The sequence below is a fragment of the Mya arenaria genome, chromosome 6, assembly GCF_026914265.1.
Source record: "Mya arenaria isolate MELC-2E11 chromosome 6, ASM2691426v1".
NCBI lineage: Eukaryota > Metazoa > Mollusca > Bivalvia > Myida > Myidae > Mya > Mya arenaria.
Window position 1 is genome coordinate 46,128,445 of NC_069127.1, and position 19,247 is coordinate 46,147,691.

The 19,247-nt window shown below is 34.4% G+C and overlaps 1 protein-coding gene across 4 annotated transcripts in view; it reads left to right on the plus strand.

The window, feature by feature from the left end:
* Window positions 1-19,247, plus strand: part of LOC128237368 (homogentisate 1,2-dioxygenase-like) — an 88,767-nt gene that overhangs the window by 15,301 nt on the left and 54,219 nt on the right. For all 4 annotated transcript variants that reach the window (XM_052952835.1, XM_052952834.1, XM_052952837.1 and 1 more), the window contains one exon: window positions 5,926-6,014. In XM_052952835.1, coding sequence (XP_052808795.1) covers window positions 5,926-6,014 — 89 coding nt within the window. The remainder of the gene's footprint in view (window positions 1-5,925; window positions 6,015-19,247) is intronic.

A 19,247-nucleotide genomic window follows, 5' to 3' on the forward strand; every position in this document is an offset into this window, starting at 1 on the left:
GAGACTGGCTTATGCCTTGAGATCATATGCCAAAGGAACTTACCCAGCGAATAACAAAATTGAAAAATCATCGTTTGTTTGTAAATAGTAAATCAATGAGAAGTGGAATGAAATTAAAGTTGTGGTTTACTTTTAATAAAATATGGTCCTGTATTTTTCTTGGACAAGAAAAAAACTACCTTCTCAAAAGAAATTCCTGGTCCTCAAGAATTTCCCAGGAATTTCCTGGTCCCAAGAAATTCTCAGGAATTTCCTGGTCTCCAGAAATTCTCAGGAATTTCCTGGTTCCAGGAATTTCCTGAGATCCGAGGTAATTCCTAAGAAAATCCTGGACCCAGGATTTTTTTGAAGAAATTTCATTCCTGGAGTTCCTGGAAAATTCCTGTTCCAATACCGTGCCTGGGTCCCAGGAAACCAGGAATTTCCTGGGATTTTCTCAGGATTTTTTCTCAGGAAATTCCCAGGAAATTCTCAGGAATGTCTTGGTAATTTCTGCACAGGTAATATACAAAAGTTAGCTAAATCTGAGACAAAATATTTTATGTCAAACGGTCAATCTGAGAGAGTGCAGCTCTAAAAAATTCAACCAGTCCATTCCCAGATGTGATGATAATACATAAACATAAATCTGTGTTGTACATGACATTTCTATGAAAAATTGTCAATGTTTGCCAACTGATATTTAATCAAAGTAAATTCAATACATAGCTTGTATTAATTTGTAAAGGCATACATTATTTTGTTTCGCCTCAAAATTGTACCAGCGAGCCAAAAATTATCTAATGTCAAACCTTTTAGATTGCCATCTTTATTCTGATGTGCATTTATTCTAATTAAAAGATATTTTAAGCTCACAGTGCTGTTCCTTAATTAAAATACCAAACCCACATTTCATCAGAATTAAAGTTTATCCGGTTGTTCAATGGTTCACGTTCAAATTATAAATACATATGCACGGTTCACAGACATATTAACTAACTAATAATCGGTGTCCCATCAAAAAATAAATAACAATTATATCTTATGATATGCTAGCTCGTAGTCTTACCTCATTATTGTTGGGTATTCTTCCTTGTTGCTATTTGGCTCATGTAATGACACAGATGATATTGATTCTCGCGCTTTCTGCATCCCGCTGTTACGATTGGCTATTGATTATACGCTCTTGATTGGTTTAATGACCAGCAGCTAAATATTGGCTGAAACTTACGCATTTCTTGAAAATTTAAACTAAATATTAAAATGGTTTTATTTACTATTATTATTATTATTATATCAGCGTAAATTGAAATTATTATAGTCACATAAATATGCATAACAAAAAAGAAAAATTGATGTTGTATGGCTAAAAGCCAAATTAAGCTGATTCTAAGACAAAACGTAAATAAGTAAAAATTGTCAAACTTAAGAGAGTGCAACTTTAAAGATAGGGCATCTTTATTGCAACTCCCTCATACCAATGGATGGATCAGAGTCAACCGCTATCAATGAAAATCATGCAAACTTGAAATTAATAATTATTGTTCTTGATTTTAATAAGTATTCAGTCTAATTTCTTCAAAAACAGATGCCTCTTATTTTATATATGACATCAGAGCGGATTTTATCAGCATTCTTCAAGTCAGTTGTCACAATTGTTTAAATACAATAATTAGTGAGATAAGGAAGCTGGCTATTTATATATGTATTTATTTTTCATATGTATTTATTTCTATTTATATTTTATTCGGTTATTAAATTTCCCGCAGTCTGTCGAATTAATTAATAAGATTTAGAATTTGTGTGTTTTAGTTGTATTTCGTATAGTTTTATGACACACTGGCCATGTGGTTTTTCAAAGCAAATGATCATGTCACTAATTGACATAACGCGCGCTGTCAGTCAAACTAGCCGGCCAATACCAGACCGACCAATCAGCGTCCAAATAAGGCGTGGCTTATCAGTCGCCCTTTGTTATCCGCCATGACCTCCGACAATCTGCACTTCAGTAGTATAATACTTTCTAAATATTTATTACAAATGAGTTCTTTATGATTGAGAGAAAGATTAAACAAATAACGAGAGCCAAAAACACTGACATTAACACAGTTGCAGTGATTTTGACTTCCTCTGAATTTCTTTTACATACATAATAATAAATGAGTATTAAAACTGCACTCTCACAGATTGACCGTTTTGACTACTTTTTTGTCTAATGGAATGAGCCAATTTTGCGTAATATTCTGGAATTCAATGATATAAGACTGCTGACAAAATACCAGATCACAATTGTTCATATTTAGGTTTGAAAATTGATGTTTTATGGCTAAAAGCGTTACAATAATACTAACTTTTTAAAAAAACTAAATATTTCGGCAGTTTTCAAAACAGTTGAGATCTGTTATACTGTGAGGTGTCTTATATGACTGAAATGAGGGCATTGATGCCAAATTCATCAGATGAGACCAAACTTAAAAAAATGTTACAATTGTCAATCTTTAAAGAGCATCTTTATTTCAGCTCCCTCATACTCCCTCATACCAATGGGAGGATTAGGGTAGGCTGCTTTTAATGAAAAGGAAGTTCATAATAGGAATCAAACTATGAAGAAAGTAAGCTAACAATTAGAGCCATTTTCAATAAAATTTAGATCAAAACAAATCTGGTTTTCAAAATTATAACTTAATGCAATTTTAATAAAATGCAATTAGAAAACTTGAAATTGATGAATATTTTTGTTGTGTTTAATAAGTAATCGGTCTCTTTTGACGCCTTATCTTAGATATGATCTTCTTTTATCAGCATTCATCAAAGCAGATGTCACAGATAATATAAAATCGTTTGAATACAATTTTAAGTGAGATAAACCTGCTGGATATTTATTACTTATTTTATTCATTTATTTATTTACCATTATTCAATTCATGCATAATATGATAATAATATTTTCCGCAGCTTGTCGATGAAATGAATTAATAATTTTAATAATTCATGTTTCGTAGATTTATGACCCACTGGCGATGTGGTTATGAAAACAAATGATATCCGCGCGACATGCACTTATTGAAAAGGCCATAAAAGTACCCGAGAAAAAGACAGTGATGACACTTCTTAATTATATTAGGTGCCACCTTTCAATATAAAAACAACATATATTAGTTATGCACCCAATTTCTTCGGTCACCCATAAATTGAAACAGTCGACTGTGGACTTATCTGAAAAATGTATTAGTTAATTCCTACGATTTACTAGAAGTGATATAGCCTTATGTGTTTATATAATACGAGGGAACCGATGTTTCGAACGACCCAATTTTCAATTCTCCAGTCTGTTATGAAATATATTTCAGTGTATTTTAAGTTTGAAGTCGTCTGTATACTAAGACACCGTTTATGTGTTGCGTTGTGGAAATCGCTTATATTTTCAAAGGCTGTCGTATACTATATGTAAACTAAATATAAATTTTAAAAGAAATATCAATAAATTAATAAATAGAAATTTTATTTTTACAAAATTGCCATATTGCAAAGCAAAGTAACAAGTAGGAATTATTTTCATAGATTCTGATGTTGGATCGACATGGTAGTGTTTATTCATAATCTTATTACTCATTTACATTTCTCACAATTAACTTCTCGTCATTAACTTCTCATAATTATCATCTCAAATGCCCATATCAACTAATATCGGTCATGCGTTAACAGTAATTAACGGTTTTGCACACCTTATCAAATTGAGTTTCAACTGTCATTGCAATTTTTACAACTTGCAAAAATTTTAACACCTAGCAAATGTTTGTTTATTTTGAAACACGTGTTCAGGAAAAAGTGTGAAATTAAGACCTCGAGGGAGCCATAAGGTTATGTGCACGATTTGTATACTTGGGACCGAGGATATTGCTCGACTGCTCGACATAATTAGGTTTCGATGCAGCGTGGGTATATTCTATATGAAAATAGAAGGAAAAAAGTCCGGGACCAAGCTCCGACCTTGAGGGAACGCCGGTTCTCGAACGACCGCTTGTTCGAGGGAACGCAGTTTCACTGTAAGTCCTAACATTTAGGAGTGAACCCCTCCACTCATAACCTATATGCCCCATTGGTATATTCAGCATATACGGGGAAACTAAACACTAAGCATGTACGGGAAACACAACATGTCCGTGTATCCGTTTTGTACGGGTAATGTTACTTGTAGATTTCCGAACATCCATAATATACGGGATTTGTACACGCCAGTATATTCATCATGTACGGGGAACTAAACATTCCCGGGCCCTAACCGTGAAATTATCCACCCAGCATTGTCAAATTCAATTATTTTGTATCATATTGATGTCATTGTAATTTCTTCAATGGCTGTTAAAAGTAAACACATAAAAGCATTAATATTTCTACAAAACGCGACTCCTGTTACTCTGAAACACGGAAAAACGAATAAGTCAATGGTATATGTAATACATGTTGATCGTATCACATAGCTGTCAAATGAAACACCACTCAGCATTGTCAAATCTTATTCTTCTGTATCATAATGATATTCTTGTTTCTCAAAGTAACACGGAAAAATGTATACACGTCAATGGTATAAATGTTGTTCGTACAATATATGCTGTCAAATGATAACAAATTTCCAAACTTTTTTGCAACATGGGTGTACGGGAAAAAGTACATTTCCGTATATCAATAGTGTACGGGAATTGTTACTTTTCCGTACACTCACCGTGTACGGGAACTGGTATATTTCAGTACATCCATAATATATGGGAATTGTACACGCCTGTATATTCATCGTGTACGGGAATGGTATAATCCTGTATTTTCAAAGTGTACGGAGACCGTACATGCCCGTACACTCAAGGTATACGGAGATGTACGGTACCGTACATCCATCAAAATAGTAGAAGTACCAGTCGTTAGTCAAATCACTCAGCATTGTCGTATTTAATTATTTTTTAATATTCAGACCTCTTTCTTATTCCACAAAAAGCAGTCAACACCGATTATACATTAAATTTTCTACAAATGTGATTTTTACTAACACCTTCCAATTTTCCTAAATACAGTGATTTTTTTTAAGTCAATGGTATAAATGTTGTTTATTTTATACATGTTGTCAAAGTAAACATGAAGAGACCTAATTTGATTACAGAATTCATGTTTTTATTATAACATTGATGTATGGGTTAGTACACGTATATTTACCCATTTTCCACAGTGTGAGCCAGTCACTTTAAGAACAAGAATTGATAAACACTTGTGTCCATTAACCTTATATTTTTCAGGCAGTTTGAATACTACCAGCAGATGACTTCTATTGATAATGACTACTAGAATTTGAATTTGAAATGGTGAACAAGATCAAGCTATTTTCCTTCATCATTCACTTATCGTAATCGTTCTTCAGTGCTAGTTATTTTTTTCTTCATTCTCTTTAACATAAAAGTTCATTTTTTTCAATTCAATGTTTTCATTAAAATATTAATCCTGGCAAACATATCTCTATCATTATCATACGTGTTCAATAATGCGCAACAATCACATTTAAAAGTATAACAGACACGAATTGACATTCACTCAATCTTGCAGTGACTTCCCATTTCTCATACTTCGCTCTTTAAAAATGTAAGCGATTAATATTTCCAAACTTCATTGGAACATAGGGATGGCCAATATGAAAATATGTGTAATACTGAAGGTTATCTGTCCATATAGGCCTTAACACTAACACTGTCTAACAAAGCCTTTTGGGGTCCAATGTCACATTCCTGTGATAGTATGACAGCCAGAGCGCATGTAACAAGAGCTTATTTAAAAACAAAAATTTGTAGCATGGTTTAATTTTGATGTCATTTCCTGATTTTCTACTTTTTCTTGCCAAGACCAAATTTTATTATACACTTATATAAATAATTTAAACTATGATGTTTGAATTCTTTGTTTCAGAACAACCCACAGAAATGTGAATATGGCCTGTATGCTGAACAGCTGTCTGGGTCAGCATTTACTGCTCCTAGGAACTCTAACATGAGGAGGTACACTACTCACTTTCAACTGATCTGGGATGGACAGTTTTACTGTTAATCTTATAAGAAATAAACTCTAGCCTGTATTATAAATGCAAGCATAATCATGCATGCTTTATTCTGATTAAATCATGTTTGAGATTTAAATTGGGAACATGATCAAGCAGAACCAAGAGTTAGGGCAATAAAGTAATGCTGTCATTTCAAGCAGTTAAATACTTTTGTGCAGTTTTATTTTATTCAAACAAAATAGACCTGGCCCCGGCCTAGGTTTCACAAACATTCCCAAATACCGTAAATGACTGGGTATTAGACGCACTTTTTTCCCTCAGATTTTGATGCAAAAAAATGCCTGCGTATAATACCCAGTAACAATTTTTTGAACTTTTTTTCTGAGGTCAATTTCAAGCTGAGAGTTTGTTTAGATTTATGTAGAAAGGGATGTTACTCACGTCATATTGATCGAGTATATACGGGTTAAAACGGCAGTTGAAGATCGGGATACGGTATATCGTAAGACGTTTATAATTTCAACAAAAATATTTTTCGATTAAAGTTACCTTAATTCACCTAAGAGTTCGGACACTCTAAATATTTGGACACCCATAATTATTTCCCAAAATAATTTATTTTGCGTACCTAATTTTCGGACACCCAAAGGACATCAATCATAACTTTCATAGTTACAAAGTTTCACAGACGAAGATTATTGATTTTTATCTTTACAATGCCTGGCTAGATTACCTAACCGTATACACCACTGTGACAATTTAATTAGTTACTACCCATCCTAAACGATTTATTGCCTGTTGAAAAGGAAGTGTGATATATTTATTTGAGGATTAAACAAACAACAAGGGCAATCAAGGGATTAAGAAAACATCGACATGGCATGTTTGTAAAACGATCTGCCAATAAGCTTTCAAACTTGTACCACACTTACAGACTATATGAAGCAATAATTGTACAGTTATACATTAATCCTGCATAGCAATGTCCATGCTCTCCACGAGATCCTCGTGGGTATAACTAAGTTATGTGACGTCACACAGTGTGTGACTCTTTGATCTGAAGCCGATAGAATGTGTTTATTCAGCTCAGTGCATGTATAAAATGGTGTTTTAATTAACTTGATGAAGGATTTACACTTTGTTAAACAAACATGTAAATAAAATAATTTTCTATGTATTCGGAGAGCGAAAAAAATAATTAATTTATGGTGTCCGAACTCTTGTGAATTACGGTATTCAATATTATTTTGAATAATAAATTGAATTAAACAATAATCAAACTTACATATAAAAAAGCAAAGTTGGGCACTGTCAAAATATTTTTTTGCATAACATAACTTTTCATTCTCGACAGTATGGTTTTAAAGATAACCATCGCCATTTTCACGAAAAAAATTTTTTTGTCACTGTCAACAAACATGGTGGCTGAAAATGCCGGACGATTTTGACATTTTTTCTATGCGTCTTTTAACCAAAAACATAGATTAAAAGTTTTTTCTCGGACTTTTCACAGATTTTTTTTCCCTGCGTCTAATACCCCCTATCGTCTTATACCCAGTCATTTACGGTACTTATTCTAAATTCGAAATCCAATGCCAAGATCAGCTGAGACTTTGTGTTACAGTGTTTGAGCTCTTTCCATAAACCAACTTATAATTATTTTTCAAAAGCTGTAACCAATTTTCAGCCTTCAGAAAAGAGAATATGCACATATTGTGTTAAAAATATTGCAATTGTTAAGCATTTTCTTGTACTATAAAGTCAAGTCAAACACCATATTTTTCAATTGTATAATTTTGTCAGTCCCTCCATAAATGGGGAGACCTATAGTTTTTGCTCTAGTCCGTCCGTCAATCTGTTTGTCACTGTAGTGTCCACTCCATATCTCTTGAACCACGTGAAGGTTTTGAAATAACTCAAATTTTCACCATATTGAGACTAAGTGCAGAGCGCATGTAACAACCAGCTGGATTCAACAATGTAATGCTAGGAGGAAGTGATGTTTTGATGATAAATTATGATAAAAAAATGTTTGGTTGGGTCTGAAATTGGTGACAATCGATTGTATTTGGTCATAATTGATCATCAATCCAACCAGTGAGTTGCTTTTCTTCTTTCCTCTAGTTATTTGCATTTGGTTAACTTCCGCCAATTTTCTGCTTGCTGTATTTTTGCATTCAGTAATGTTCAGTTGTTTCTTTAACAATATGACCCAAAGCAACAGCAACACTAAATTACTAAACATACGCATAACATAAGCTTAGTAAACAATTATGGGTAATGTACAAGAATAAAAGTACAATAAAGGTATTGTCAAAAACTGATTGTACTATCTATAATCAGTCACTTGAGTGGAACTGATTACTGATAGTCAAACTGGATCCAATTCCCAACACTACTTAGAGGTCAAAGGTCATATGACTATATCTCAATATGTTGTGTACCGCTTAAAGGATTTTAAAATTACTAGCCACAAATGTTCACCATATGGAGAGCACATGTTACAACCAGCACGGTTCTAAGGGCAAGATCACGCTTAGAGACCTAAGATCATATGACTATAATATGACTACATTTCATGTCCGCTCCATATCTCATAAACCGCTTGAAGGATTATGCAATAACTTGCCAAAAATGTTCACCATATTGAAACGATGTTCAGAGGGAGAGGCATCTGTTTTCGATTACAAAAACAATCATCTAGTTATCCTTTTAAATTAAGGTGTTATATATATATATATACAGTAAAACTGTGATCGCTCGAGGACGCTGGGGACCGAGCCAAAACCTCAAGGTAACCTATGTTTCGAACGACCCGAAATTTTTTTTCCAGTCTGTTATGAAATATATTTCAGTGTATTTTAAGTTTGAAGTCGTCAAACCGACTTTTTTAAGTAGGCACCAATTATGTGTTGGTTTGTCGAAATCGCTCATATGTTCAAAGGAGGTCGTATACTAAATGTATACCAAATGTAAAATGTAAAAGAAATATCAAAAAATGAATAAATAGATAGTTTTATGCTTATTTTTACAAAATTGCCATATTGCAAAGCAAAGTGACAAGAAGGAATTCTTTATCTTTTCAAATGCCCTTATCAACTTCTATCGGTCATACATAAACAGTGATTAACGGTTTTTCACACCTTATCAAATTGCCTTTCAAATGTCATTGCAATTTTTAGAACTTACGAAAAATTAACACCTAGCAATTGTTTGTTTATGTTGGAACATGCGTTCGGGAAAAAGTGTGAAATTATGACCTCGAGGGAGCCATAAGGTTTTGTGCATGATTTGTGTACTTGGGCTATATTGCTCGACTCCTTGACATATTTAGGTTTCAATGCAGGGTAGGTATATTTTATATGAAAATAGAAGGAAAAATGTTAGGGACCAAGCTCCGACCTCTAGGGACCGCCGGTTCTCGAACGACCGCTTGTTCGAACGACCGCAGATTTACTGTATATGCAATACCCAAATAACAAAGGGGCAGTTTTTAAAAAAGATTGTTTTCAACTAGACATGGTACACAAATCATACCTAGTAATGGCATTATATCCAACATGCAGACCTCAAGGAACATTCCATTCATCAAAGGATATTTATTCAGAATGGCATTCATTCATAACATTAAAAAACATGTCTTTTATTTCAGGTTCTACATAATTATTTGTGTATGGTTAATGTATTTATTTTGAATACTGTTATACTCCTGCTTTACAAAGTCAATATGGGGCTATATAGGAATCTCACATGTGTAACGTCTATCCATCCATCAGTTTGTCAAACGGTCCTACCCTTTTCCATTCCATATCTTTCTCATTCATGATCGGATTTTTAAATTACGAGAGGTGTTCAAAAAGTTTGCGGAAAGTGCTCTTATTTTTTTTAAATATGCAAAATGCAACAAAACTTGTAGATTTGTGTATATTGCATTTATGTTACAATTTCTTTTGCCAAACATGTATTCAGCAGTGTCACATGACATTAATGCCTCAGTCAGATTTCCTGACCGGTGGCCGTAGACTGGTGGTAACCAGTGGTAATAGGTGGTGTGAGCGATGCCCCAACATCGGTCCTCATTGGTCAAGTAATCCTTAACACATCTGTCACAGCAACAGGCATCATACTGAGGCTGTGCATACCCTCGCAGATGATCTTTCGGCGAGTGACTCCAGCGTGGCACCGATTACCGGCCAGACATCGACCCAACATCGGACAGTCTTCACCGATCATCCTACAATGCTCGGCCAGTGACCGGACTGTGAATCGGACATGGTACGATTATTGGCCGGCCATCTTACAGACATTGTAGGATGCCCGGGTGATGGTTGGCCGATGTAACTTGAACTCCCGTGGCCGATGGCGATTCTTTCGGACAATTAGTATAAAATGACCACCCTACCTAGCATGGTCAATCAACCACAATGGCTTTGGCACCAAGACACCTGATATTAGCCATGCTGCAGCAACAACTCGCACAAGACCGGCTTGAACATGACGTTATCTTGGTGGCGTTGTTAGAAGAAGCAGAACGAGAGCGACAAAGAGCCCGTAGACGAAGAAGAAGGTGGTGGGTCCGAGACTGGATCTTGAGAAGAGCCCTGTTTGGGCAGTACGAAACTCTTATGAGGGAGCTTGAGGCGGAGCATTCATCAGACTTCAAGTCTCGTAGTTGAGTGTTTTTGTACTTTGGGTCGGCCAGGTCAAAGAACATGGGCATGCCCTCGAACCAGCTGGCTATCCTCTTCATGGTGTCCATGGATATTTCTTCTAGTGGCATCCCCACACGCTGTCTCTTCTTGGAGCCCTTTCATCGAAATCTTCTTCATGTTCGATGGTGTGGTCAGTGTCTGTGCTCTCTGGATCCTGTTCCGGTCTCTTGCGGGGTGAGGTCCTGGTCGGTGCTTGGGTTGGCTTCTTCAGCGCCTTACCCTTGTCACTCGCCTTGCCCTTGCCACTTACCTTGCCCTTGCCCTTGTCACTCCCCTTTGGTGGTTCCTTGCTGTCTTTCTTTGGTCTTGGCATTGTTGTAGTCTGCTGAATGAATGTTGTACATGTTCGAGCGGTAACCGGCCGATGTATATTACATCGCTCATACATTGGTGAACATCGTTCGTACATCGGTCGTTCATCGGTTGACTATGGGCCAATGGTTGTTTTGCCCACCACTCACCCCCCGATGACCTCAGATTCAAAGGACACTGGACGATGCTCGGCCATACATCGGCCGATCCTTGAAAGATGTGTTAATGATGGGTTGCCGATGAGGAGCGATGTGGGGCATCGGTGGAGAGATCGCTGAATTTCAACTACAATTTATTTTCTCCCCATGACCCCCACCGATTCGCCTGATGGCCTCAGTCACCGTCCGATTACTATGGGTGTCCGGCTGGCAACCACGCCATTTTTATCAAAGAACGCATTGGTTGCCCATTGCTGGATAATGTGACTGATACATAACAAACTTTACTTCATTAGGGCACCATAACTTTACGTGCTTTTTGTAAAGTCATGTTAATTTCTGACATCATTTTATTGTCTTGCTACCTTATTGTTTTCAAAGATGCATGTAAACGAGCATTGAACAGAGGACAGCTTTGTGTGCTTCATAAAAAATCAAAAAAAAATCATGGATAAGTTGAGTTAGGCCTGAATGCAATGGAAAGAATGCTATAAGGAAAATGGCAATGTAAAAGTGGTACGCATGGTTCCAAGACACAGGGAATTGCTACTGACCATCCATGAAGTGGTTGCTCATGTCCTCAAGTCCTCACCTTTAAGGTCAAGATCACAGCAACCTTCGGAATTTAGTACTTTTTGCTATATAAGCCTTACTGATAATAGTTTGTGTCCGGTACATATCTTTGTCACATACTGTTGGATTTTAAAATTGTATGGCAGAAGTGACCACCATAGGATATGGATGTTTTGAACAAAAGACCTATGTTGCTACCATCAATGTGAAGGCACAGCATCCTTCTGCACTTATGTGACACAATCTATCATCAGTAAGGCCTAAAAAGCAAAATATATTTTCTGTGGCACATTTTACTTCAGTGAAACATGTTCCTGTAGTCCTGATTTTCTTAAGTTGTTCTATCCAGACAGCATTTCAGACACATGGGTGTGCAAGGATAATAATCACATTCTAAGATACCTCTTGTTTGATCATGCAAAAGCTAGGCATGCAATCAAAGCACTGAAAGTGCTGATGGACGGTGACATTGTTCGGTCTGCTGCAAGTATAGAACTAAGTCCTTTCTCTTATAAACACAGAAAATCATCGGAACCTAATCTTGAATATACTCGTAATTCACCTAAGAGTTCGGACACCTTAAATTAATTATTTTTTTCGCTGTCCGAAAACATAGAAAATTACCATTTTTACATTTTATTTACATGTTTGTTTAACCTGCCTTTTTTTTCATGTTTGCATTTTACCACTTATTAATTTATCCGTAGTAATCAATGGTCATAAACTTATTTATTACGCCTATAAGTGTAAATCCTTCATCAAGTTAATTAAAACACCATTTTATACATGCATTGAACTGAATAAACACATTCTATCGGCTTCAGATCAAAGAGTCACACTGTGTGACATCACATAACTTACAGTTATACCCATGAGGATCTCGTGGAGAGCATGGACATTGCTATGCAGGATTAATGTATAACTGTACGATTATTGATTCTTACAGTCTGTAAGTGTTGTACAAGTCTGAAAGTTTATTGGCAGATCGTTTTACAAACATGTCATGTCTATGTTTTCTTAATCCCTTGATTGCCCTTGTTGTTTCTTTAATCGTCCAATAAATATATCACACTTCCTTTTCAACAGGCAATAAATCATTTAGGATGGGTAGTAACTAATTAAATTGTCATAGTGGTGTCAACGGTTAGGTAATCTAGCCAGGCATTGTAAAGATAAAAATCAATAATCTTCGTCTGTGAAACTTGGTAACTGTGAAAGTTATGATTGATGTCCTTTGGGTGTCCGAAAATTAGGTACGCAAAATAAATTATTTTGGAAAATAATTATGGGTGTCCGAATATTTAGAGTGTCCGAACTCTTAGGTGAATTATGGTAGAAGCATAATTTGAACACTCTTAGGTGAGGACAATTAGACAATGCTTCAAACCAAATATCTAAGCTTGATATTTATTTTCCAAACATAATTATTCATCTTACTGCTGTAACTTTGAAAAGTTGATGAAAAGGTCACCTGGCAATATCATCGTTAATGTTTGTTTGCAGAACTACCTCATAGTCAAAATTTCATTCCAGTTGCATAACAAATACGCCAAAAGGACACAATCAAGATAACTGAAGCATAACATTAACAGATGTTTTTTAAAACAGTATACATGGTCCAAAGTTCAATGTTGTACTCAAAATTAAAAACGTAGGCCTTAGCTGAAGCAACTGTGCACAAGATGATCAATTTGCAAGAAAAACAATTGTCGAAAACTGACATAAACTTGGTATTAATGTGTACAATGCATTGAATCTTACTGACTTAAGTACCACATAGTTTAAAATTTATTTTAGCTAAGCAGTGATTTTGTATTTTTCCATTAAAAATATTACTGGGTATGTCTAAGAAGGTATATAGCTTAAATATACCACCCGTTTGGAGTAAGCCTTTGTAGCACAGTGGATACAACACTGGACTGCTATTTTTTTACATTTTGGTCTTTTCTCTATAATTATGATTCAAAGCTTAACACATTCTATTAAATAATTGTTCTGAGTTGCGTTACAGGAAAAAAAAATTTGGTACCAATCTGGTGTACAGTCCCTTTAAAGTAACCCGAGAACAACAATGATGAATTGTTTTCCGAACATAGCAACATTTTATTGCAGAGGCCACAAAAATAAAAAAGTAAGTGAAAATGTCACAATCATGGTTAGCCAAACACAACATTTATAATTATTCTTAAAGCAGTACATTTTATGAAAGAGGGTCAAAAGGTCACAGTAAAGAAGATCTGAGGACAACATTGATAATTGTTTTGCAAAACTTACTGAACTTTCGTTGCAGTACCTTAAAATAGAAAAGATGGTCAAACAGTAATTATCGAGGTTATCCAAGTACAATATTGATATTTGTTTTAAAAGTTATACACATGGTCTTAATTTCTTTGCTGTTGCTTCAAAAATAGAATGTATGTCAAAAATCATATTCTATGTCATCAAAGCACAACATTGCTTTTTGTTTTGAAAACTGTACTAAAAAACTTTCATTGAAGTAGCTTAAAAATAGGAAAGTATGTCGAAAGGATAACGTTATCAAAGCACAATTTTGATTTTTGATTTCGAATCAATGGTCTTAATTTCATGGCTGAAGCTTCAAATTTTAATATGTTCAAAAGGCCACAATCTAGGTCATCAAAAGACAACATTAAATATTGTTTTCAAAACTGTCTAAAATGCTATAGCTCTAAAAAATAATTAGGTCAAAAAGGTCCCAGTCAGGGTCATCCGAGAACGACATATATAAGTATATGTTTGTTTTCAAAACAGTACTGATGTCAAGTTTTCATTGATGAAGCTTTAAAAAACATATTCAACAATTTCAGGAAATGTGTAAATAACTTAGCCTTTGTCGATCTTACTAACATATATCCTTGACGAGTTGTTTAATACAGTCTATTATATGATGACGAGTCTTCATAACTTTTTATCAAAATATTCTTTAAGTAAAGACAACAAAAACAACTTACCTGTTTTACTTCTCTAGTAAACAAGAGCTGTCACAGAGACTGCACGCTCGACTATTACACAGCTGTTCAGTGTAAGGATTAAAAAGTTTTGGCGAAACATGGATCACTGTAAAATTAGATTAGATTTCAATGCAATACATTATGTATTTGTTGAGATATTAACATGAATGTGGTTACATGGAAAATTTTAAGTCCAATACTTGAAACTTTAAACAGTATTTCTAAGTTGCATAATAAAGGGGCAAAAATGATAAAATATAAAAGATAGAGTTATCTTTCCTGATTATTTAAGAAGGTTGAATAGGGGGGATCCTGTGTATAAAGTTTCAATGCAATACATGATGTATTTGAATTTATATGTCAAATAATAAAGCAAAACCTTAGCCAGAATTTTTAAGTCGAATAATAAAGGGTCATTATTTGCATTAAATGCAAACTAGAGTTATCTTACTTGGTTAATTAGGAAGGTTGGATGGTTTAGTACCATTGTATAAAATCTTAATGCAATACATCAAGTAGTTGCTGAGATATCAACCTATGTGTGCTTACATGCAATACCTTAACCAGAATTTCTAAGTCAAATAATAAAGGCCCATTTTTTGCATTAAATTCAAATCAGTGTTATCTAACTTCATTAATTTAGTAGGTTAGATAGTTGGGAATACATATCTAAAGTTTCAATGCAATACATGATGTATTTGCTGAGATAATGACTTAAAGGTGCTTACATGCAAAACCTTAACCAAGGTGTGACACCGACGCTTGGGTGAGTAGTATAGCTCTCCATATTCTTCAAATAGTCGAGCTAAAAACAGGATACATGTACCATTAAAGCGATGCTATTCTATACAAAAATTTGTATTAGGAAAAATTTCAAACCAAAGAATCATGCGATCATTCTCACACTGTTTGTAAGAAGAATACATATAAAGGTGATATTGTTGTGCCCGGATTTTGGGACACAAGACATTAATTTAAAGTTAAACTTGTTCTTGTTATTAACATAAATACATTATAAATGTAACCTATACTTTTTAAAGCTATCTTATTTAACACTTACCCGATTTTATTCAGAACATGATGATATTCGGAGGGGTAAAAGTATCATGAACTGACTCTGTATTTATATTTGCCAAAAGTGCATTTCAGATAAACTTTACCCCACCCGGTAATTGTAAGCATTTAGTGAACGTTTTCAACAGATGCATGCTTTTAAATTTAAATCGTTCAACAATAGCTTTCCTCAATATTTTGGTGTTAAGATGCATTTGTTTTCCTCACCGCTGGTGCGACGTTATATCCATATATCTTGCATTATTTATCGTAAAGTTTCTGTACTCACACAATGTCAGCCATTTTGTTTTTCTGCGCAACTTCCGCTCGTTTAAGGTCAAGTGCAGTCATGTATAAGGTGACTCATCTTTTTGATTTGTTTATGTTTACATTCCAAAACTTAAGGCTATGTCCGGAGCCTTTCTTTGTATCAGTTACATATTTTTCCAAGATGGCTGCCTTTGATAAACGTTCTATTTTGTGGCAGTCACATGACTGCCATTCAAATCGTTGTCACTGCCATAATTTTTCTTGGCACTGCCAACGTTTTGGGTGGCATTGCCGTCATTCTTATTGGTAGTAGCGTTTTGCCAACTGTGAGAGTATAAAAGTGCCACGATTTTCGTTGGCAGGCAGTCTGAGTCAAGCATTTGTTCAGTGCAGAACCACGTTACGTTTGCTAAAGTAATAAATCTGAGTTTCAACTGAAATAATTACAATAGTTACATTAAAGAACTACTTGATAAAATAATCACTCAGCAAACGTATAACTTATGTGACTTTGTATGAATTGAACATTTATAAGTAGTTTTACAAATGTTCATTGACAAAGTCCTACTAGTGCAGTATACATATTGAAGATATAATGCACAGACAACTTTTATAAGCAAGTAGGGTGACTTTTGTGAGTTATCTCGCTTAGATTGCATTACCAGAACAATATTGAAATCGCGTTGAACTACAGAAATAACACCGCTAGATTAATAAATAATATAACAAATAAATTATATTATATAATACAAGTTTTTCGGAACGTGCGCACCAGCGAAAACTAGTGACTTTTAATGAATATTATGATATAAATACATAATATTTCTGTATAAACATTTGTATCAAGTTCGAGTGATGTTTCACCTTTATTAATGCAATAAAACTGTTAAAACTTTTAAACTGTTTTCAATACGTGGTTGACAATTGGTACGAACTACAGAATGTCTGCGTAATATCAGAGTTGAGTTGGTTACTTGAGAGCCAAGCTGAGCTTGTTCACACGGCCTACAATAAGTTGAAGCGAAGTTGTGATATAAATTTGCGTCGAGTACATTCACTAACGTGAAACTAGGGCGAGCCCCCTACAATATCAAGTACAGCAGAAAGGAATAACAACAAAAAACTAAACTCTTTTTAATTGTGACATCATAATGGTCACCGGTAAGATGAAGTCATAGATTACTATGTGTTCATGATGTCATTTCCTATTTAAACCAATATTGTACCCCATTCAGTACCCAACTTGATTGAAAGTTTTTATCAGGAGATAAGATAAATATCACATTTTTTTCCTCTTAAGAATTGGTTGGAAATTTAATTTTACATTTTTTCATCACAATGAATACAAAATGACAAATTGTCATTTGAAAAAAACATTCTTGTCTATGAATTTGTTTAAAAACATGTGGAAGGATACTATAAGTTCCTTGGTCAGTAGGTAACCCGCGATATGGGATATTCAATGTAAAGGAAACCATATTGCAGTGGAGTGAAGCTCGAACCTAAATATGGATTCTTGCCCCCTCGTATTTCCAATACTATGTCACCTACTAACCTTGTAATGTAAGTATAACGTTGACAACCTGTTATCCTGTTTAAATGTTTTATTTATTCATTGAAATGTTCATCAAATTCGAATAAAGACGCCATTTTGGTGTAATTTAAATTTGGAAAATGGAAAAATGTGGTGTCACCGCGTGACCTGACCTTGACCAGCAGCGGTGTTTCATAAATATTGGAGTCGTGACATTTTTTTGACCAATAGAAATAGACCAATGTTATATTGATATCCCCATGTGTATTTAGGAGAGAAAAAATGTGTGATGGCTGTATTTAACTGGATATAAAGTATACAAGTAAATAAAAAAAAACAAGAAAAAAAATCTTTATGAATTTTTTTTATTAAGAATGGGAGGAGTGATTGCTGATAATGAGCCCTTCTTAATCATTAAGCTAGTTACTTTAGGTCATTAAATTGACTTAGAATACAACCTCATTGTCTAATTCATTGTCGACGTAAAATCTTATGCAGGGATTGTGCAGCAGGAGAGTGACAGTAGGCTGAGGAAAAACCAAACTTGAAGAATGAAATTGTTAATGATTAAGGATAGCACTTCATTTATGCCTATCTGAAATTTCATTTGCTTAATTGTAGGTTTATTCTATTTTTGTTGTTAAAGCTGCACTCTCACAGATTGAAAGTATTAACAACTTCTTTATTTTTTGTTTTGGAATGAGCCATTTTTTTTGCGAAAATCCATGGAAACCAGTAATATAAGACTGCTGACAAAAAATCAGATCATAGATTCTTATACTTAAGTTCAAAAATTGATGTTTTATGCATTTTTTCTTTAACCGTTAGTATCAGTTTAAGCCATTAAGCATCAATTTTTGAACATAAATATGAAAATCTAAGATCTGATATTTTGTCAGATATCTTATTATTGGTTTGCACATATATATTTACGCAATAATATGCTCTTTCCAAAACAAAAAATAAAAGAAGCTGTTAAAATAGTCAATCTGTGGGAGTGCAGATTTAAGGGCTCATTATTTCTTAGTCTAAACAAGTTGATGTTCAAATTAAGAGTCTTCTTATCCATAAACATCTATTAAAACAAGTTTTTAAAAAAGAGGGTGTTTTGAAAATATTGAAATTGAATTAAGCAAAAGAATTTCATATTTATCAGGTTTGAACTGACATTTCCAAATGCTTTACCCATTGGAACAAGCCATGTGGTAACTAAGAAATATGTCAAGTCCAAGATATACATTAGCACAAAATTAACCAAGCACAATTTTGATCACAATTCACACACTGTGCAAGCATGTCAAAACATGGCCATGTTAAAATTGCAAAATTTCCTTCTGATTGAAAAAAAAATCACAAGCTGTCAGACTAAATTACTGACACTCCTTTTCTATAAAAGTTCATGCTGTCTTCAGAAATAAATTGAAATAACGAATAAGGGTAATGTAACATTCTGCCAAAGGGGGAAGTGCATTCATAGTATGTGGATGTCCTGGATTAAATATGCAAATTAACATACCAGGTCTCTGTTTGGAGGGAGAATATATGTATATAAAAGGGTTATGCATGATTTTCTCTGAAGGGATCTGTTGGCCTTGAACATTTCAGTAATATGGCTTGTTTTTATTGATCTTTTTTAGACATACATGT